General features: G+C 41.1%; 1 protein-coding gene across 1 annotated transcript in view; it reads left to right on the top strand.

Annotated features, from left to right (window-relative positions):
- The window catches only part of Adi1 (acireductone dioxygenase 1), a 111,738-nt gene extending 98,108 nt beyond the window's left edge, over positions 1–13,630 (top strand). Inside the window, exon 5 of the mRNA XM_080278385.1 lies at positions 13,124–13,630. Within this exon, the coding sequence (XP_080134511.1) occupies positions 13,124–13,252 (129 nt within the window). The 3' untranslated portion in view covers positions 13,253–13,630. The remainder of the gene's footprint in view (positions 1–13,123) is intronic.
- Positions 13,631–22,751: the final 9,121 nt, after the last annotated feature.

Below are 22,751 nucleotides of genomic sequence, written 5' to 3' on the forward strand. Positions count from 1 at the left end.
GTCATATTTGCGCGTACTTACACAGGGAGTGTTATCGCGATATCATTTGTTTCATCTTACACTAGTATTCAACTTATAAAATACCTTACTACTAACATTACAACATCTTCCACTGTATATAATTCCTATCACATACTTACTGACCAGAATGTGGGTGTACTCATGACATCAATTATGACAACTTACACTAATGTTCAACTTATACGTTTTATTCATGCTAACATTACACCCGTTTCCACTTTATTTCCTTGCTATCACATATTTACTGACCAGATTTACACAGTGGGTGTAGTTTTGATAACAATTCTTTCCACTTACACTAATTCTCATCTTATACATTACTTTTCTGAAAAAATAACACCCGTTTCAACTTTATATTTGACTTAGCACCTACTGACTGGCCTTACCATTATCATGAGCATCATTTCGCCTTCCCACACAGTTTCAGTAGTGTAGGAAATTATGATACTCCTTGAAACAAGGCTGAAGGCACAACGCAACATTGCACTCGACACACTCGTATCTTGTGTCTTTTCTCTGAGTGGATGGTCTGACTGTCGAGTGCCTACATACCTGGCAGCGACGCTGGGGTTTACGACGGTTTGGTTCGGAAGGGATTGCGCTGGGATAGTGGCGTCCTGCAAGACGTAGGGGAGTCTGAGCAGCCAGGGGGGTGCGGGTGCGGTGTGTGGGTCTGTCCTGGGCATGCTTGGCGATTATTTCACGTGCCAGCTCCCTCACAAACCCCTCAAAGGTCTCGGATACTCCGGTGGTCATTGCGGGCAGGTAGTGGGCGTTCAGGACCGTGATGTCGAGCAAGTGGAAAAAGAGTTTCTTGTACCACTTCATCGTGGTCCTGGCACAGTCAACACTTGAAATCATCGAGTCTGACTGATCAACTTGCCTCATGTTCAGATTATAGGCAAGTACAGACTCTGGTTTCCATACGTTGCACCTCCTCTCGCTACGGTGATCCACGGAGTCTGTGCGGTGCATCAGGGGGCTGTGAACAGTTGATAGGAGACAAACTTCCCTGTTGTGGTTCCACAGGGTTGCAAGGATGTTATTGGCCTGGAAGAAAACCACCTCGTTCTTGTCAAGTTTCCTCCCTATCTTGACCATATGGCGACGGTTTCTCTTGACTGTACCACAGACTCCGGTGTCGTGTTGGTGGAGGAACCTAGCGAGAAGAGGGCTAGTGTACCAGTTGTCCAGGTACAACACATGACCACGATGAAGGTACTCTTCTATCATTGTCTTCACCACGGCCCCAGAGAGTCCTATACTCCGATCTTCTATTATATCTGTCTGTGCGCCCGTGTACAAGACTATGTCTTGCACATAACCAGTCTTACAGTCACACATAACAAAGATCTTGAACCCGAAACGGTGTCTCTTGCTGGGTATGTACTGCCTAAAGGAAATATTGCCTCTCCACAACACAAGACTCTCGTCTATGACGAGGTCTCTGTAGGGATAAAATGAGGAGCGGAACATTTCCCGTAAATGATCAAATACCAGCCTAATTCTCCTCATTTTATCTGTGTTATTTGCATTGGCTGGATCTTCTGCATCAAAAAAGTGGAGGCGGCCGAGAATATACTGAAATCGGTTACGACCCATCACCTTTCCAAAGAAAGGTGTGAGGATGATTGGGTCAGTTGTCCAGTAGGCAGGAATTTGGTTTTTCCTTACCACACCCATCAAGATAACCAGGGCCAAAAATAGGAACATCTCTGAAATAGTCACGGGATAGTCATACTGTTAGGAATGCCTGCTCGTGGTTCCCAAACGTTCACTTTCACGGCGCTGTGATTGTGAAAAAATATTAGTTTGTTCAACTATGCGCCCCACAAACGCCTCACCAAAGAACAAGTTGAAAAAATCCAACCGTGACGAACCTGCATTTACACCTGGAGCCGTGCAACCTGACCGCCACTCCTCAGTGAAAGGGTGAATGATGGGAGTAAAATTACTCCCATCTTCCCAGTTCCACGTGACACCACCGTCTCCAGCCACGTCACCATCGTCCCCTTCGTCAGGGTGGGGAGGTGAGGGTGGTGGGGGAGGTTGGGGAGGTGGAGAGCGGCGCCTCTCATCACTCACACTTCTCTTCCCTCTCCCTTTTCCTCCCTATCCCTTTTCCTTTACCCTTTCCCTTCCCTTTCTTTCCTTTCCCCACATCCTGGGGCTGTGGGGAGGAAGTTTGAGAATATTCAGGGGCGAAAGAAGTGCTGGGGAGTGACTCCACCTCCTCTCCCCTAGGCCTACGAGCACCACGTGCTCGTGCTGCCTCCCTCACACCACTTGCCCCTTCACCCCGCACTACCCCCACACCACTCTCACTTTCACCCCGCGCTGCCGCCACAACACTTTCCCTTTCTCCCAGCAATCCCACCACACCACTTGCCACTTCCCCAGACAAAGTACTTTCACCATACCTTATGTGTCGTCTCACCCCAGCTTCTGATCCTCGTGGTGATATTTTCTCTTTTCCCAACCACGCGGCGATATCACGTCCTAGGCCTCCGTCATCCTCATCGTCCTCATCCTCGTCCTCATCAGATTCGGGATGGAGAGATAGCTGTGCACGTGGTTGGGGAGCAGGCTGGCCTTCCCTTGCCTTACGGTATGTCACATACCGCGTTTTTCGGGGCGAAGGGACCTCCTCATCACTGCATGTTATTTCTTCCTCTGGCTGGACGTAATTGCGATCCACCACATCATCATCGAGTGGAGAATCACTGTCTCCAGTGAAGGCTTCCAGGACGGATGCGATTTCCTCGTCTGAGAGACCTTTCTGCGCCCTGTCTGACCTGGGTCACTGCTAGCAGGTGAGTGACCGAGACAAGGGCGAGCGCGGGTCACGCGGGATCTAGGACGCTGCCCGCTTGGCGGCAGGTAGGGGAGGCTTGGGTACCCGGGCGAAACGAAAATCTCGCGCGAATTTTGAAAATTGTGGAAATTATGAACCTTGCAATTGCAGGACGTTGAAGTACGTCGCCGGGATTAGCTGTGACAAAACGTGAGGACGTGGAAGTACGTCCCAGGGAAGCCGCGGGTTAACAAGACTGTTACAGAGACGTATAAACGCCTAACTAATATAAGAGTAGCTTTTCATTATGTACAGTAGATGAGGAGGTGATGAAAAAAATGAGAGTGGCCATGATTCGCCCCAGGTTAGAATATGCAACAGTAGTGTGGTCCCCACACAAAAAGAAAGATATAAACAAGATTGAGAGAATACAAAGAATAGCAACCAAATGGTCCCCAGTCTGGAAGATCTGTTGTACAGAGAGAGGCTGGGAAAGCTTGATTTCCCTTCCTTAGTAGAAAGGAGAAAGAGAGGCAACATGATTGCAGTGTTCAGGACCATGATGAGAGTAGATAAAATTGACAAAGAAGATCTGTTGTTATGGGATAAGAGAATAACAAGAGAACACGGAATGAAATTGAAGAACCCAAGCTGTTTGAAGGATATCAAGAAATATAGTTTTCCTTATAGATGTATAGACCTGTGGAATAGTCTGGACAAAGAGATCATCCAGTCTAAAAACTTAAACGAGTTTAAAGCTAAATTTGACATTGGGAAACAGAGATGGGACCTCACGAGCATAGCTCATTTCCTATATATCACAATTAGGTAAATTAGGTAAATACACACACACACACACACACACGAGCGAATAGCCATAGGGAACGGACGTGTCTTGACTGCTCCCAGGGCAAGGCTCAGCCACCGCTGCAAACCTTAAGTAGTTTCAGGAATTATGTTTGTCCTGTCTCCTATGGTCTTGTTTTCAGTTTAAAATACAGTAAGTTAATATAGACTACCAAAGATGTAAAGATTTACTGGCAAGACTGTACATGAATGTTGTAGTATTTTCAGTAACAGCTGTTTTGGTACTGCAAGTTGTAACCTACCTCAATCATGGCCAAAAATGTAAACACTGAGGGACTCAAATTTCCAGGATTTGATAGCAATACTAATGTCATGGATCTGGTTAAAACATTGATTATGAGGATTAGTGAACTTGAAAAGAAAGTGGAGAATCTAGTCTTAAAAGATGTGTCTGAGAATACGGAGATTACTATACAGAGTCTGATCCAATCTAATGAGACGGCGAATGAAGAAATAAGAAATTTGAAGCATGAAAATATTGAACAGAGTAGAAAACTAGAAGAGAGTACTAATAAAATGGAGAAAGTGAGCAGTGTATTGGAAGAGCATAAGGCAAAGTGGGCACACATAGAAGAAGAACAGAAAGAAGTGGTCAGCTTAAGAGAAATCATCCAGGAAGAAAGAGAAATGAACAAGGTAAAATTGGAAGATGTAGTGAAAATACTGAAGAAAAAAGAGAAAATAGTGAGAGAAACTGTAGAAAGGAACAGATGCGTGGTAATAATTAGAAACAGGGAGGAGGAAGAGAAGGTTAGATCCGTGAGACTCGAGAAAGACACGAACCTGGTAAGAGGAATATTAGGAAAGATTGATCCCGAAGGAGACAAGTGGGTAAAAGAAATTGAAGAAGTAAGAAGAATAGGGCCTTATAAGAAAGGAGAAACAAGACCAATGAGAGTCAAGTTGTCAGCAGACAGTGTAGTAGATGATATACTCAAAGTGACCTGGAAATTAAGCAAAGAGGCAGGGATGGAAAATGTTATAATATGAAAAGATTTGAATGAAGAAGAAAGAGAAGTTTTAAAATCATTGAATGAAGAAGTAAAGGAAAAAAACAATAGGAGGACAGAGGAAGAATGTAATACCTTTTTTTGTAGAGTAATGGATATGAAAGTAAGGAAGTGGTATTTAAGGAAATAGAAGTGAAGGAAACTAAGGGGGATGGCTGTGAAAGAGCAGAAGTTGAGGAAGTGGTACCGATGGAGAGTAGGAGAGAAGAGGGTATAAAGAACATCAAAAATAATTTGAAGATGACATACACTAATGTTGATGGTTTAATATCGGCAAGGCTCGAAATTTACGATTTCTTGAGAGAACATGAACCTGATGTCATGTGTTTTGTAGAGACCAAATTAAGAGAAGATACTGATGTTCATTTGGGAGATGGTAAATACAAACTGTGGAGAAAAGACAGAAAAGAAAAAACGGAAGGAGGAGTGATGATAGCAGTGAAGAACAACATAAATGTAGATACTGTGGAAATGGGAGAAGGCAGGGCTGAAGTGATATATATGAAATTAGAAACTAGAGAGAATGTTAAGAGAGATATGGCGGTAGTGTATGTTCCCCCTAAGACGAGAGCATGGAAGGATGATGAATACCAGGAGATGTTGTCAGATATGGCTAGCTATTTACAAAAAATAATTGAGAAAAGTAATAATATAATTTTGGTGGGTGACTTTAACTCAGCGAAGTTAAGCAATGTTGGGTCTGGTTAGTACTTGGATGGGTGACCGCCTGGGAACACCAGATGCTGTTGGCATCCCTACGTGTCAAGTGGGGTTGGTGGAGGATTAGTGCCCCTCCCTGTAAAACAATTAACTCTAAGCCCTTAGCCACCCCATTTGGGATACATGGCATCTGACAATGAATGAATGAATGAATGACTTTAACTGCAAAGAGGTGAACTGGGAGGAACGGTACTCGGGAGGCGGAGAGGATTCGTGGGGCACTATGTTATTAAATATAATAATGAATAATGTGATGACGCAATGGGTCAAAGAAGAGACACGGTTTCGAGACGAGGACACACCAGCAAGGTTAGATTTACTGTTTACCAAAGAACGCGATGTAATAGAATCATTGAAATATCTCTGTCCTATAGCAAAAAGCGATCATGTGGTCATTGAATTCCAGATGATAATAGGGAACATTTACCCAAGAGACGAGCTTCATAGACAGGGAAGATACAACTTTGGGAAAGCAAATTTTACAGGATTGAGAAACTTTTTTGAAAATGTGGCATGGAGAAAATTCAGAGAAACAAAAGAGATACAGAGGAAGTGGGATATCTTTCTAGACCTCTATAATTTGGGAGGGAAAAATTTGTACCAAGAGTAAGAGGGAAAGAAAACAGAAAAAAGGAGTGGTTTAATAGAAGGTGTATGATAGCAAAAAAAGAGAGAGATAAGGCGTGGAACAGTTGGAGAAAGAGAGGTAACAACAGAACAAAGGAAGAATATAAAAGAATTAGAAATGAATACACAAGAATACGTAGAGAAGAAGAAAGGAATTTTGAAAAAGGTATAATAGACAAATGCAAGGATGAACTCAAACTGTTTTATAGATTTGTTAATGGCAAACTGAAACAAAAGGAAGGAATCACCAAACTGAAAGTAAAAGGAGAGATCTATAAAGATGCAGCAATGCAAGCTGAAATAATGAACAAATGTTTCCAATCGGTTTTCACTAATGAAAAGAGTTTGTGGAAGAGGAGGGAGTGATTAGAAATGTACCAGTGATAAAAGATATAAAAGTGGAGGTACAGGAAATGTATAAATTACTGGAAACTCAAGATGTAAGGAAAGCCCCAGGACCTGAAGGGATTTCTAATTGGGTACTGAAGGAATGCAGAGAACAACTGGCGGATAAAATTCACAGTTTAATCGTGTGTTGTCTGGAAGAGGGGAAAGTGCCACAAGAATGGAAGAGGGCAAATGTGGTACCAATTTATAAGGAAGGAAACAGGGAAGAACCCCTGAATTATAGACCAGTGTCTCTAACCAGCATGGTTGCAAAATTGTGCGAGAGAATCCTGAAAGATAGATGGATAAAATATCTAGAAGAGATGAATATTTTGGCTGAATGTCAGTTTGGATTCAGAAGTGGAAGGTCATGTGTTTCTAACTTGTTGAGCTTTTACTCTAGAGCGATTGACGTGCTACAGGAGAGAGATGGTTGGGTGGATTGTGTGTACTGTACTTAGACTTAGAGAAGGCCTTTGACAAGGTACCTCATAAGAGACTAATGTGGAAACTTGAATATATAGGAGGACTGAAGGGGAAACTTCTGGGATGGATGAGAGACTTTTTGAGAGACAGACAAATGAGGACAGTAATAAAGGATAGGATATCTGGATGGAGGGAAGTCACAAGTGGAGTCCCTCAAGGCTCGGTGTTGGCGCCAGTAATGTTCCTGATTTACGTAAATGATATGGTAGATGGAGTGAACAGTTATGCAAGTCTGTTTGCTGATGATGTAAAGATCTTGGGGAAGGTAGAGGTTGAGGAGGATTGTAAAATGCTGCAGGAGGATTTGGATAGGATACACGATTGGAGCCAGACGTGGGAAATGAAATTTAATGTAAAGAAATGTAAAACATTGGAAATGGGTAAAAGTACCAAGAGGCCATCACTGAATTATTTGTTGGGTAATGAATTTATCACAAAAATGAGAGAAGAGAAAGATTTGGGAGTGCTGGTCCAATATAGTTTGTCACCAGAAAGGCACATCAACAAGATAGTTGGAGAGACTTATAAACTCTTGACTACCATAAGAGTAGCATTTCATTATATGGATGAGGAGATGCTGAAAAAATTGATAGTGGCCATGATCCACCCCAGGTTAGAATATGCAGCAGTAGTGTGGTTCCCACACAAAAAGAAAGATATTAACAAGATTGAGAGAATGCAAAGAACAGCAACCAAGATGGTCCCCAGTCTGGCAGACCTGTCATACAGAGAGAGGCTGGAAAAGCTGGATTTGCCTTCCTTAGAGGAAAGGAGAAAGAGGGGAGACATGATTGCAGTGTTCAGGACCATGGTGGAAGTGGATAAAATTGAGAAAGAAGATCTGTTTGTATGGGATGGGAGAGCAACAAGAGGACACGGAATGAAATTGAAAAAGTCAAGCTGCTTGAAGGATATCAAGAAATATAGCTTTCCTTACAGAAGTATAGACTTATGGAATAGCCTGGACAAAGAGATCGTCCAGTCTAGAAACTTAAACGAGTTTAAAGCTAAATTTGACTTACTGAGAGTCAGCAACGGAAACCCACGAGCATAGCACATTCTGTGTATATCACAAGTATATTAGGTAAATACATAAATATATGGAACGACTTAGACGAAAAGGTGGTGCATGAGAAAAACATTCATGTGTGTAAATGTAGACTTGATAAATGTGGATTTGGAGACAGGACAACACGAGCATTGCTCAATTCCTGTATACTACAAATAGGTAAATACAGTATATGCCGTATATATGAGTCTACCGAAATAATGTACAGTCCATTTTTGTTACAGGATGTCACATTTTTACATTTGGCATTATTTGTTTAGTTTTGTTTTGTTACTTGATCCCTAGCAGCTTCCTTATTCAGTCCCTTATCCTTGAGGTCACACCCAGTGACTTCATCCCAGGTTTTTTTTGGTCTGCCTCCTACAACACTACCCCCAACAGTAACATTTCTCACCTTCTGCACCCAACTATCATCCCCCATCCTCTCCATATGCCCAAACCATCTCATTCTCTCTCTCCTCATCACAACACCAAGACACTCCAGTCCCATCCTACCTTTCAACTCTTCTCTCATAAACCTAGCCCCCCTATGCCTGACACTCAGGAATGCACTGCACTAATCGTTGTCATTTTTTTATGTTTGAGCCTGGAAATATCCTCTGCCTTGACTTCCCTGGTCCCAATACCATACTGCATTACACTCCTAACACATGCCACATACAAAGAACCCTGCGTACAGAGCTCAGTCCCTCTCAATGTCAGGAGAGGCAACAGCTCCCTGAACTTCCTCCAACCACTCCTCACTCTAGCCACAGAACTAGCTCTATCCCCACCTCCAGTACATAACATTCTCCCAAATAACTAAAGTCTTCCACACGTTCAGGAAACTCACCAGCACACCTGACGATCTCCACATGCTCTCCCCGACACACTGCACGCATGAAATCAGCATTATCTTACAGTCTATGCGTAACACCACATCTCTTATGCACTGACTTATCACAAACACCTACAAGATGGAATTACTTCCCATGCCCCTGTGGCAGATTGCACATGACCACTCTCCCTCTTCTTTGACAGTACTGCCACCAGCCCTAGATACCTCCACTTTTGTGTTATCAGCATTGACTCTCAAGCCTTTATGTCCCATACCATCTCTTCACTTCCTGAATCTTCCCTCCTCCTCCTCCCTTTCATTCTCTGCAGTCAACACCAAATCATCAGCATACAACTGCCATAACCACCTTAACCAGCAACTCCTCGATCCCAGACTTTCTCATTGCTCGCTTCACCACCTCTCTCCAAATCAACAAAAACAAAGTACAGATCCCTTTTCTTTCCTATGTGTTTTTCCTAAAGCTGTCAAACAGTGAATGTGGCATCCATGGTCCCTTTGCCTGGCATAAATCCTAACTGCATCTCGTCAATATTCACCCTTTCTCTGATCATACCTTCTAGAACTCTATTGCCATCATTATCTGGTCCAAAAGGTTTATACCTTCATAATTTCCTCTTTCCAGGGCATCATCCTTCCCTGTGTACACATTTACAATTACACCCTTCAGCCAATCATCTGGGACAGCACACTCATATGTAATTGTATTTATCAAATCAGTGACTAACCCCACTCCTATATCTCCTGAGGCTTTCAACATTTCAGCAGTCACCTCAGATGCTCCTGCTGCCTTCCCCACTAGCATCCTGCCTATTGCCCTGCTCACAGAAGCAGCATCAGTCAAAGGCCAAGGGTCAGGCACTGCATCTGCTGGCTCCATACCTTCCCTCTTCCAGTCAAACTCTTCATTCAGCAACCAGTTATAATGCTTTCTCCAGGCACCTTTAATATCCCCACAGGTCATCACTACCTTTCCTTCATAATTCTTCACACACTGCTCACCTGTGATATCCCCGTTTATCCCTTCCATCAGATATGCCACCTTAAATATTATATTCTTCCATTCCACACTGTTTAGGGTATCAAGTAAAAGTCTCTGAGAGTCAGACTTTGCCCTTAAACCTCTTTTCAAGCCCTGCTCTTGACAGCCAAGTACAGTATTCAGCTTTGTTACCACCCTTTTTTCATTCCTTTTGAAAACCTTCATTTCTCTTTAGCTGCAGCTTCTACACCCTCATCCCACCACTAAGTTACTTTATGTCTTAGTGGGCTCCTTGTCCATCCACACACTGAATCTGTAACTCCCAGGAGGTTGTTCTTGAGAGCTTTGTATTGTTCATTAACACTTCTCTCAACAGCTCCCTGTTGAGCCACCACTCTACTCATCGCACTATAGAAGGCATCCCTTATTGCTTAGTTTTTCAGCGTCCATACTTTTCTCCTAGGTGCATTGGCCCTCTTTTTCATCACCCACTCCCTAAGCACCTTGTTACATTTCAATAACTTGTGTTGCTACACACACTTCTCACTCCCCATAACTTTAACATCCCTCACTAACCTCCTGTCAGCCCTCCTGACCAGGAAATAGTCTGTCTGGCTGCCATTTCTCTAGACTCGTATGTAATGAACATACTCTCTCTTTTCCTAAAGTGCATGTTGCTTACAATCATGTTCATTGTCTCCCCAAACTCAAGTATCAATTTCCCTTTTTCATTTCTTGTACCATATGCACATCCCCCTCATATTCCTTCATATCCTTGAGCTACCTCATCTGCATGACCATTCAAGTCCCCTCTCAAAACTACAATCTCATTATCCCCCATATCACTTACTACATGTATTAAGTCATCCCAGAATCTATCCTTCCCTACCTCATCCAAGCCAGGCTGTGGAGCATATGCTGATATAAATGAAAACATATTCCCACCAAACAAAATTTTCACTACTATTATCTCTTTCTTTCCTTCATTCTTTCCTCTTCCTTCTGCCTATGGGTGACTCTGCACTGAGTGACAAGCCAAATGGTTTTCTGTACACCAGGAAACCATTTACCATGATAGGTGGTAACCATATAACCAAATTTTGGCATCTGGTGGTTTAGTGGGTAATTAATCCCTACACACCAGAAGTTTTCCGATGTTGCATACTCCTCTCTACGGGGGATATCCATGATGGGAAAAAAATACCCTTACTTCAAGCTGTAATATCTGTCAAACTGTAACAGCTAGAGAAACAATTAAAGATACATAAGAATCACCAACTCTTCCTCTTTCAATGAAGTTATCCCCACATCTCCAGGTGGTCCGGTTGATGAGTATGAATAAGTTAAAGTTCAAAGGGTGGCAGGAAGACACTTGCGGCTATATACATCAATCGGCATTGCTTCACGCTCAAAATCGTGATGGCTATACGCGTCAGCTGGCGGTTAAGGGTTAAGGTGCTCCAATTGGATTTAGCCTGCACAGATCCAAGGGATGGTTGGGGTTTATTCCTCATGTAATGCCACGCAGGGATGAGTGAGGATGGTCACTCTCATCTTAAATCTCAGGACCAACATGCCTAGCCCCGGGCTCCTATGCTCTTCATGGGGCGACATAGGATTGGGTGATGGTTGGATTATTCTTTGACTTACTCTCATTACAATCATGACATATTCCACCCATTTCCCCTTAACCAACACACCCACATTGCCATATGCATCTGCCTTTCCCTGCCAGAATAACTTGTAACAGCAATCTCTCCCAGCAGTCATACTGGGTGATCCTTTGCACAGTACCTGACCTCTTGCACACATCCAACATCTGCCCACTTCCTACTTAATACGTCAGTCACATCCCTTGTTCAACCCCCCAAACTTCCCACATTCCATGACGTCACTCTGATCCCTATGGGTGATTAAGTTTCTTCAGGCTTGCTTTGATTCCCTTTCTTTTTCGTCATAGCTGGTAAAAATAACGAGGAGAGACAGACCACAGGCCCCACCCGCTCCACAGTTCCAAGTCCAGGCACGGGACGTGAGACCCATAGCCCCCAGCCATGAGCAGTGGCTGTGGCAGTGGCCTCTGGGCACCCTGCCAGGACAGCTACAGGGACACTCTTCCAGCAGTGGCTCAATTGGTAGAGAGGTGGCCTGCAGTCCCAACAGACCCAGGTTCAAATCCCTGCTGGGGCCTGGAACAGTTTAAGGATTTGAATTTCATGTAAAGCAGACTTTACTGATCTACCAGAAGACCCGCTGACATGTCGTAAAAATACCCCCGCTAATACCAATACACCAGTCCTGTATGAGACAGCCCTAGCATGTATTCAATATGGACGGTGGATGTTAACGCTGAAGTGGTGACATGTAGAGGTGTATGGTATGTCGGAGGACTGCTGGGCCTTGATAGCAGGCTGTGAAGCCTGTGCCCAGAGTCGGACACATAAAAAAAAAAAGAAAAAAAGAAGAAGCATGCCTTGACATTGTAACTGCCTTCCATTATATACCCACTGATAAGGCAGCTTCCTGGGGCGTTACTCCCAGGTTTGGAACCCTCTCTGTTGGGCTGAAGTGGCAGCCTGGAACTGCAATGCCCTGTATCCTTTAGCACAGATCTGAGCCGTATTCCATCTCGGCCCCTAAATCTATGCTACCAAAGTTCTCGTCGCTTTTCCCCTCAATAGGTCCACCACTAAGTAGCGGGGGCAAGGTTTTCTGGCCACATGCTTTTGCTGGCGTCAGCCCTCGAGACATAATGGGATATGTTATGTGATATGAAAAATGCATGTAGGGTAGCACATGAGATAGAGGAAAGTGTTTGGGAGAGTATGCTGGTCCACTTTCCCTGTAAGTGTTCAGATATTCTGGTAGTGAAAGAGGAGCTCCAACACTTCCCATCACCAGCATTCCCATTCCCCTCGGGAGTACCACCCTGATCGGCTGGTGCTACAGCCTACTACCTGGAATTATTATTATATTTTTATTTATTCAGTATGTATTTTAATTATTCATTTATGTATTTACTTATTTATCATGTACTTTTTATTTCTTGCATTCATATGTTTTATTGTATTTCTTATATTTTTTTATTTTTATTATTTTTTCCTTATTTTGTTGTAATTCCACAATAATTGAGGGAAAAATTACCTGTTAAAGTACCTGTATCATCATTACCTAAGCAGATTTGCTACTTTTCCTCAGTTTCTAATATCAGTTGCATGGGAAAAAAAAAAATTGATGTTTTGGAGCACTTCCTTTACATATACAGTAATGAGAAATTACCATATTGCGCTAATGCTGTTGTTTATCTAATGACCCTCTTCCTCAGAACTACGTAAAGGCAATGAGGCTGTTTGTCGGCGAGCCAGTATGGACCCCATACAACCGACCAGTAGATGACATGGACGTCCGCAAGAAGTATATGGCAGACCAGAAGAAAGGCTTTGTTAAGAACTAATTGTGTAAACCTTCCAGACCAGGGTTTTGCCTATTTTTCATTTTATTTTTGCCATCACCTGACAGTTGTATTCAGCTCAGGATAGACTTTTTGTTGTGGATACAGTCATAATAAGGGGATTCAAAATGAGGTGATTGATATGAGGCACTTAGAACTAGAATATACTGTATACTCTTCCTGTTTTTCCCACCAGCTTTTTCCATGATCCTTCTTCTTTGGGTATATACTGAATGTGTGTGTGTGTGTGTGTGTGTGTGTGTGTGTGTGTGTGTGTGTGTGTGTGTGTGTGTTTTACTCCCATTTGGTTGATGCCTCACTGTTGTACACTCAGTTTTTGCCATCACCTCATAGGAGAGTGTGACAGCTCAGACCCAAAGATACTCTCCACCATCATCTCTTGCCCCCCCCCCCCTCTCCTCCTCTACCCACCCATCTCCGGTCAGCTTCAGAATGCAACAGACTGATTGAAAATACTATGGTTATATTCACTTTAATATTACCAAACTTTGGTTGCTTTGTGTGTGTGTGTGTGTGTGTGTGTGTGTGTGTGTGTGTGCATAGTGGAATTTACCTATTGATTCCAAGTACCTCATACTGTAGGCCCTATAGTCTTAATAAACCCCCTCAGTATGAGAGGCCTTCCCTGAAGCTAATAAAATTGTCTGGTAGCAGCAAGAATAAACCAAGAAGGACCATCACCCAGATTCAAGGGGCCAACCCTCTTAATCCAGATGCCATGTTTTGTTTATTCATACAACCATACATGACTTTATTCAGCGTAGAACAAATCTCTACAACATTTTTAATGGGATTAATGAAGACTGTATTGTATCCAACTTCTCCAGTTTGAAAAGTTTCTCCAAAGCAGAATGAATTAATCAGGTGGTAGTAATAATAGAATACAAGCTGCGTCCCCAGAGTGGGTTGTTAACCCCTTCAGCTCAAGGATGTGTTTTGCATTTTGTTGTTGGTAGTAGTAGTAGTTGTAGCTCCAGGTTCATCTGAAATGTGAACTCAGTAGACCACAGGTTGAAGTTCCCCTTTTCCGGCAGTCCACCATCCTCCTTTCGGAAGTCGGGAGGGAATTTAGGGATGTTCATATAACCAGGAAGAGGAGCCACTTGGTTTTGTTGGTGCCACTGTGTGAAGGCATTCCTCTTCAGCATCCATTTTGTTATTGCTGAATGAGATAACAAAAGCCAGATGTAATCCTTTCAGTTTAAAAAGTCTCATCAGAGCATTAAGAAATATATATCTAGAGATAGTAAGAATATAAGAAGAAACACATCATTGTAGTTAAGAGGTTAATGCTATGTATACATTCTTGTCCTTTTTATGTTGTATAGATTTTAATAAAGAATGTTGTTGTTGATCATTGTTGTGCCTTTTTAAGGTTTTGTTCAAGACAGAATTTGTACCAGCCCTCTTTTAATGTTGCCAAAGCTCCCATCAGGGATACTTAGGAAGTGTTAACAGAACTTAGGTGCATGGAAGAATCCATAATTACATGATACTGTCAGTCATACTGTAAGATGGGGCTGTTCGACTCACCTAGGGCGGTTAAACTCAGTATTGGGTAATGAGACTCATGTGGTCCTGACAGTGTAAATAGGGGTATATTTGACTTTTTCTTATGGTATTATATTCTAAAATCACTAATTTATAATGTAAATATTTTTAGGGATAGCTTACTGAAGGTAAGTGAACTCTGATGAGCTGTGATTTACAACAATAAAGACAAGATTAATTGTATTTCCTCTGATGTCCCATGGATATATAATGACAGTCTAAGAATCATTAGTGTTTATCCACCTTCCAAAGTAAATTAACTGCATTCGTTTATAAAATATTATGATTTTAGACTAATGAGGCCATTTGACTCTTCCCCCTGGGGCAGTTTGACTTGGCGCTTTGGGACATTTTATATGCTGCAACATTATCAAGTACTATTTGAACAATTGTAGACACTACATCGTGGATTTCAAGGATAATCTCCCAGGTACAGACTGGGTACATGGCATCCTGAAGAGACATAAAGACCTGCTGTCCTCCAAGATATGCCAAAATATTTCAATGCTGTCTCTGATGAAGTCGTAGAGGCCTACTTTAAAAAGCAAGAAGGCAGCCTTAGGGGAGTACCTCCTGCAAACATCATTAACTATGACGGAACCAACATCACGGATGATCCTACGGGTCCAGGTATTCTGGCATTGTATAAAACATGGAGTGTATCATGAATACGATGAAGAGTTCAACATCCATCGTGTTCTTCATCACTGCTGGTGGAAAGCACTTTAGTCCATATGTTGTTTACAAGGCACATTGCTTGCAGCAGTCATGGATTGAAGGAGGACCCAATCGACATAATAACCGAGCTTCTTTTGGCTGCTTCAATTCGAATTGAAGCAGGAGGAGTGGAGGCGGGTCTTCTTAAGGCAAACAACCAAAGGACAGTATTGGGCAAGAAGGCATCGAAGGTCACAGTGATTCTAATGAAGCTTCTAATGTTTCACTGAAGGAAAGCCCACCAAGTCCAATTGCCCCACATCAGGTGTTGATAAACATTATTTTTATTTTTCAAATACAGGTGTCTTTTTTGTGTTTTTCTATGTTAAAATCCATTTTCATGTATGAAGTTGGATTGTTTGTGTTCCATTATCCATACAGTAAAGCTTTTTAAGTGCCCTGAATGTTGCACTACAAACCTTAGTACAACAAAAACTAGCCAAAAGTGAGTCGAATAGCCCCATCTTAATATATTCAGGAACAGTGTTATCATAAGGAATGTGGTACAAATTACAGTGCAACTTCCAAATTTTTAAGCACATGTGTCTTTTTATTGTTTGAACTTTAGAGGGAACTTTTATCTGACTATCTTTGTCATATTCTCATATTATAGTATAGGCTAACCAATCTACTGCAGAAACCCTATTTTGTAATGTTTTTATAACATGACCCTTGTCTTTTATATCCTGTAACTCAAGCTAATACCAACAGTCATTGTAATACAGCATTCAGTGCACTCACAATGCTACTGTTGCCCTAGTTACCTGTGTCCTTAACCTACTGAACCCAGGGCATCAGTACACTTTATTCATGCGTTCTGCTGAAAGGAGAGACTGTCAGGTTAAACTAATTAATATAGCAGTAGTTGTATAATCACAATACAATCTTTAGAATAGGTATGTGGTTATATTCCCTGTCCATATGCTCTTATGCTGTACTGTACAATATAGTGTGTATTTTTGTAATTCACCTATACTTGTGCAATGGCTGCTTTACATTCCCTCCATCACATTATCAGTGTGAAAGGAGTTACAATAACAGTACAAGACCCAGTTTTTCAGTATGCATAGTATGTTTAGAAGTGGAGGTGCATTATTCTGTGTAATGTCAGTACTGTATATGGTTGACTGTGCCACATTTGAGCCTGGACAACATCAATGTTTAGCAGAGGCCTGACATTTGGGACACCTGACATAATGTATTTTCATGTTTGTTGGTGGGAGTAACATAATGGACTGAGATGGTTTAGGTATGTGAGCAGATGGAGGATAACAGCTGAGTGCCTAGGATTAGAGGTGTGCACACTGAGGGTAGAGTTGTGGGAGGGAAAAAAAAAAAAAAACGGGATAAAGTCATAAAGTGTGATTTCATGGATAAGGGACCGAGTAGTGAGTTTACTAGAAACTGAGTGGCTTAGAGAGCTATTATGTGACCACAGTTAACACATGCAAGCATGTTGGAGCTTTTACAAATGGAATGGAATAGAATGGGTTTACTGGTTGTGAGCTGTAATGGCCAGGTAACTGTAATGCATGGTGCTGGAGAAGGACGCCTTCACGTGGTGGCTGCATCATAACTGGGTGGCCTCTCTGATCATTTATACCAGTGCCCCTTAGCTCACTTCGTATCTCTCAAAAGAAGGATGGTTGACTGCAAGAGAGGGGCATCTTCAACTTGCAGTTCACCAGGTTTACATTTAGATGAACATGGAGCCACAACAACAACTACAGTGCAAATTCCCAAGTTTGAAATGGTTGAGATCAGGAGAGTTTTGGAAAACTGTAACTGTAACATTAACATCAGTTTTATTTTTGGACATCAACCTAATTGGCATTCCCTTTATCATTCAGTATTTTCATCCCCACATTTGTTATCCCACAATCATGGTATTGATGGTTTAGGTGTGAAAGCTCAGCAGTATGCAGTGATTATTTTTTTGACCCTGGGGACAGAATCACAGAACAAAAAATTATGAAATCAATCTCATGGTTCAAATGAGCCCAAATTGACTGTAGACTACTATGGCACTTTTTCAATATAACAGTGACTCTGGAAATTAAATCAGGAATTTTTTGGTGATAAAAATATTCTTTATTTTTTTCAGTTAACTTACTCTCAAAATTCTTTTGAGAATCCAGAATGTAGATCTGGGGAATTCATGCATACCAGAAAATATAGGAAGATCTCTACTTGACACTGATGCTGTCCCAGATTGTGTCATATTGTACATTAGGATGCTAACATTAGATGAAATTATTGCATTATATTAAGGTTAAGGCAGTACAGTTTTTTATTTTGTGCAATATTATAATTGTGTCCCTGATTGGACAGCAGTCATGTTCTAATTCTCTTTACCTCGTGTGAAAGTGTGAAATTGAGCCATAATGATAAGTAACCCCTTTGATGTTCATTTTTGCTAGTAAGTCCATAGAAAATTACAGAATATTTTCCTATTAAAGTTCCATTTCTACTTTAAATTTAGTTAGCCAGTTTCTCTATTTGTAGTACGGCACTAACTGTAAGTGGCCATGTGAGGAGGATGGAGATTGAGAGACTGACTAGAAGACTGTATTGGCGTGAGAGGAGGGGGAGGCCTAGAATGAGATAGAGGGATGGAGTTGTAGTTGGAGAAGAAACAGACAAATGGGAGAGGACAGAGCATTGTAGAGGTGATTTTTTTTGCCACCCATTATGGGATTGAAGCATCTGGGAGTACATAGATAGATAGCCTAATCATGTCAAAAAATATAGATAGATATGGTAGATCAAATAATCGTGTAAAAAGTTGTACCTTATATATATATATATATATATATATATATATATATATATATATATATATTTTTTTTTTTTTTTTTTTTTTTTTTTTGGCATATAAGATGCACTTTTTCCATAAAAAATACACTGAAAAGTCCCCTTGCATCTTCAAAGATGAATGTCATGAGCATAGACTGGAGTTAGCTCTGACTGTTCAGAACAGCCCCTTATTTTTACTTTTTTTTTTTTTTTGCTGGAAAGAAGGAACCAAAGGCCAGGAGCCCACAAAATTGTTCCCTCAAAAAAAAAAAAAAAAAAAAAAAAAAAAAAAAAAAAGATAGGCAAACTCAAAATCTGTTTGTTTCAAGATGCCTGGACACACAGCAGGTATTTATCCAATAAATGGCCTGTCATTGGTAGAATATGCAATAAAAAAAATTTGATTTAACAAAAACTGTTGATAAACATATGAAAAAACAAGATGTACTTGAAGATTAGGGGGAGGGGGGGAATCTGTGTTTACTTATTGATGGTGCCACCACCTGGTGTCTGCTGGTGAATATAACTGAAAGTCCTCATTGCAAGCATGGATTTTTTAGGATGAACAAGTGCTTGTAACTTTTTATTTTATTTTTTTAATTTTCCAAATTCTCTTTTTGCATGAACGATGTTTATACTTCACATGCATTTAAGTAAATTGAAGACACTCATCTGGGTGAAGCTCACCAGAGAAGCATGGACAAAAGCAATTTTCTAGTGTACATGTGTATGACTATGTGCATTACAAATTTTCAGTTTTATATAGTCGACTGAAGTAGGTGGTAGCGCTCAACATCCACTTACCTGAGGTAGTGCTTTTCGGGTGACTGCCCTTTCCTCCCTTCCTTCCTTCTTTCCTTCCTTCCTCCTCTGTCTTTCTTTCCTTCAATCTCTCCTCTTCCTTCTGCTTATGGGTGGCTCTGCATTGAGTGACAAGCCAAATGGTTTCCTGTACACCAGGGAACCATTTACAGTGCTGGGTGGTAACCATATAACCATATTATGGCACCTGTTGCTTTAGTGGGTAATGAAGGTGCTCCAGTTAGATTGAGCCTGCGGAGGTTTATATCCAAGGGATGGTTGGGGTTTATTGCTCACGTAATGCCACTCAGGTATGAGTGAGTCTTGTCACTCTCATCTTAGATGTCAGGACCAGCATGCCTAGCTCTGGACTCCAGTGCTCCTCATGGTGCAACACAGGATTAGATGATGATGATGATGATGAACAGTATTGAACAGAGATATTGAGGGATAAATATGTATTTACACATGCTTAGGAGGATGTACAATGCATCCTTGAATGTGAGGCCTGGGAAGCTAGGTATAAGTTGGAAGAGTTCAGAGCAAGGATTGGACTAGAGTGTATTGGTGTCATGATGAAGAGAGGTAGATTTGATGGTCTGGGCATGTAAAGAGGATGGGGGATGACAGTTGGGTGCCAAAAGGGAAAAGTGTTAATATTGGGGGTAGGGGTGTGAGAAAGGACCTGGGATGAGGTCATAGAGTGTGACCGCAGGGATAAGCGACAATATAGGTAGGCTGTCAGAGATTAACCAGCATGAAGAGCCGCCATTAAGTGACCAATGCCGATGCATGGAACCATGTTGGAACCTTTATAAACAAACGAAATGAAAAGCAAAAGAAGGGTGGACAGAAATAGTTTGTGGTGTTCACATGAATGACTGTGATATAGGTTTTCATTTAGTTTGTTTCTTTAGGAATACCGTAATGAAACTTGACTGATGAATAGTATTGAATGGAGATGTTGAAAGATGAGTGTGCTTTTCTGTGAATACGATTATATCAAGGTAAAGTTTTAGTGGAGTTGGTTAGGAGTTAAAAAAAAAAAAAAAAAAAAATCCTTAGACCTGCTTTTCCAAAATTAGGGTGCATCTTACACATTGGAGTACTGTATCATATATGCCAAAAAGTATGGTAATGTTTAAGAACACATCTTTGACATACAGTGAAGGTTACTTATATAACAAAAGAATACATAGGAACCAGGTACATTTCCAGATGACCTGGTCCTGCATGCCACTGCCACACATTGTCATTCATCAGGCTCATTTTTTCCTTTTTCCATCTCCACTGCATCTCCCTTGTTCAACAGTCATGATATGCTGCTGGAGCAACAAATGTTAAACTTATTGTAAAATGGGCTCAGTGGGAATAAGTTTTTTAAAATCATAAACTCTACATTTCAAGCAGCTTTTCTCCTGTATAGTAAAGTGCAGTATAAGATACAGGTTCAGTCTAAAACGAAGATCAGTACCAGTAGAGTACAATACATTATTTTGGACTCGCTAATGAATATGTAATTCAGAGTGTAGGGAAATTATGCACAGTAAGGGAGAAAGCCATTTCAGTGTTGTTTTCCAGATTATTAATGCTGGTAGAAGTTGTAGCCCCAGGTTCATCAGAAACATGAACCCGGTGGACTGAAGAGTGATGATGCCCACCTTTTGTACCCCACCATCATCCCTTTGGGGGTTAGGAGAGAATTGTGGGATAACTTGGTAGCATCACCACCAGGTCTTGTGGGTTCCACCACGTGAAGGCATCCCTCATCAGCACCTTCCCAGAATATTAAGCCCCCCTCCCCCTCCCACACACACACACACACACACACACACACACACACACTGGACGGACAGACAGACAGACGGACGGACAAGAGAGATTCCGATATCCCCACCATATGGAATAATGGTGGGGATAATAAAATCATTTGGTGATGGACAGATTAAAATGAGAAATATGTCATTGGACTGAAATGGTTTGATAATGCCTGCATCATTTTGCAGTCATAAACAGTACTCCAATATTCAGATGTACAATATGTTGTATTGCATGTCCTGGTGAGAATACCATTTTAGTATTCATCATTGACTAACATGATAGTTTTAAGGTTGGTGCAGGCAGTCTTCATTATAAGTAGGCTTTTAGACATCCATTTCAATTAATCATGCAAATGATGCCATGCTTCCACTTAAAGACTCCCCATGTTGAGGTTAGCCATGGTATAGCTGATGTTGTTTCTGACGTATAAGCTAATTACTTCCCACCAGTGGCTGGAAACTGCTTGAAAAAGAAATGTGAGATGTGTAATTAAATTTGTAACAATGGGAGAGTCTCATCTTGGTTTTATGTTCTTGTGGCTGAATATTTCTTACCTAAAAGTGGTTGTGTAGCTAGACATCAATCGTCCAGCCATATTTCACTCTCCAGGATCAGTAGTAACATCCATCCACTGACTAGATTTTGCTGTTAAGTGTTCAGCAGTGAAAAAAAAAAGAAAAAAAAGATATATTTCTAACCTATATGATTTGCCAGATTTTCTCAGTTTAAGATAGCAGTTGTATGGAAACATTTTTTTTCAAACCCATCTGATACCTATAAAGAGGACTGTCTGTATACAGGTATTTTAGTTGCAGCTAATAAACACACTCTTTTCTGATGCCTGTATTGTAGTGATGTTCTTATTCACTCCATATTTTCACATAGCTCCTTCACTATGATGGTACTCTAAAAAACTGAATAATGTAATTGTTGATAAAACATAAAAATGTTATTGTATTGACAGCATTCATGAATTTTGTCTTTTATCTTTTCACACTGGAGATCTCATCTCCGTGCATGAAATGTTTGCAGCAACAAATATAACATGTAAGATGTCATCATGATGAGGGTTTTAATTTATTGTTCAGCTTTGTTGACCATGATGGTTTATAAGGGATAGGAGTTTATAGTTCTGAACTATGTTAGCCTCAGGCCCCTACCCCTCAAAGAGGGTATCATGGGAACAGCTGTTGCCATATATATGCAGTTATTTTGCCTTTAGTATTGTTCTTTGATTTTCATATTTTATCCAAACATTTAGTTGGTAAAGTTTTGTTGGATTATCAAATGGGTTGGTTGAATATTGAAGTAAAAAATATACATATATAGGTATATTCTTTTCATGAAATTTTTATTCCTTCCTGTACAATACTGTGAAGATAACAATAATAATTGATTTTGATGTAAGGCAATAAAATAACTTAGATTAGATTGACCCACAGGTAACAACAAAGGACGAGACAAAGGGCATGTTGCAGATATCAGCGGGAATGTGAGGGGCATGAATGATGAGGTGTAAGAGAAATTGTCCAGGTGCTTGAGGATGCAAAAGTGGGCTATGTGGATTAACTGAGACCAAATGGTGAGGTGAGAGAGTGAGAGTATGGATTGGGTATATGTGTGGAAGTAGACGAGAATGAGAGGGCAGGGTGTATGTGCTGTTTGGTGCAAGAGATGGAAGGAGAAGAGAAGAGAGTATGTATCAGTCGGTTAAGGATTGTGTGGGTAAAACTGAAAAAAGGAATACAAGAGTGGATGATTGTGTGTGCATATGCACCAAGTAAAGAAAGTGCGA

This window comes from Coenobita brevimanus, chromosome 73 (assembly GCF_032717465.1).
Source record: "Coenobita brevimanus isolate Jiangsu-jjx chromosome 73, ASM3271746v2, whole genome shotgun sequence".
NCBI lineage: Eukaryota > Metazoa > Arthropoda > Malacostraca > Decapoda > Coenobitidae > Coenobita > Coenobita brevimanus.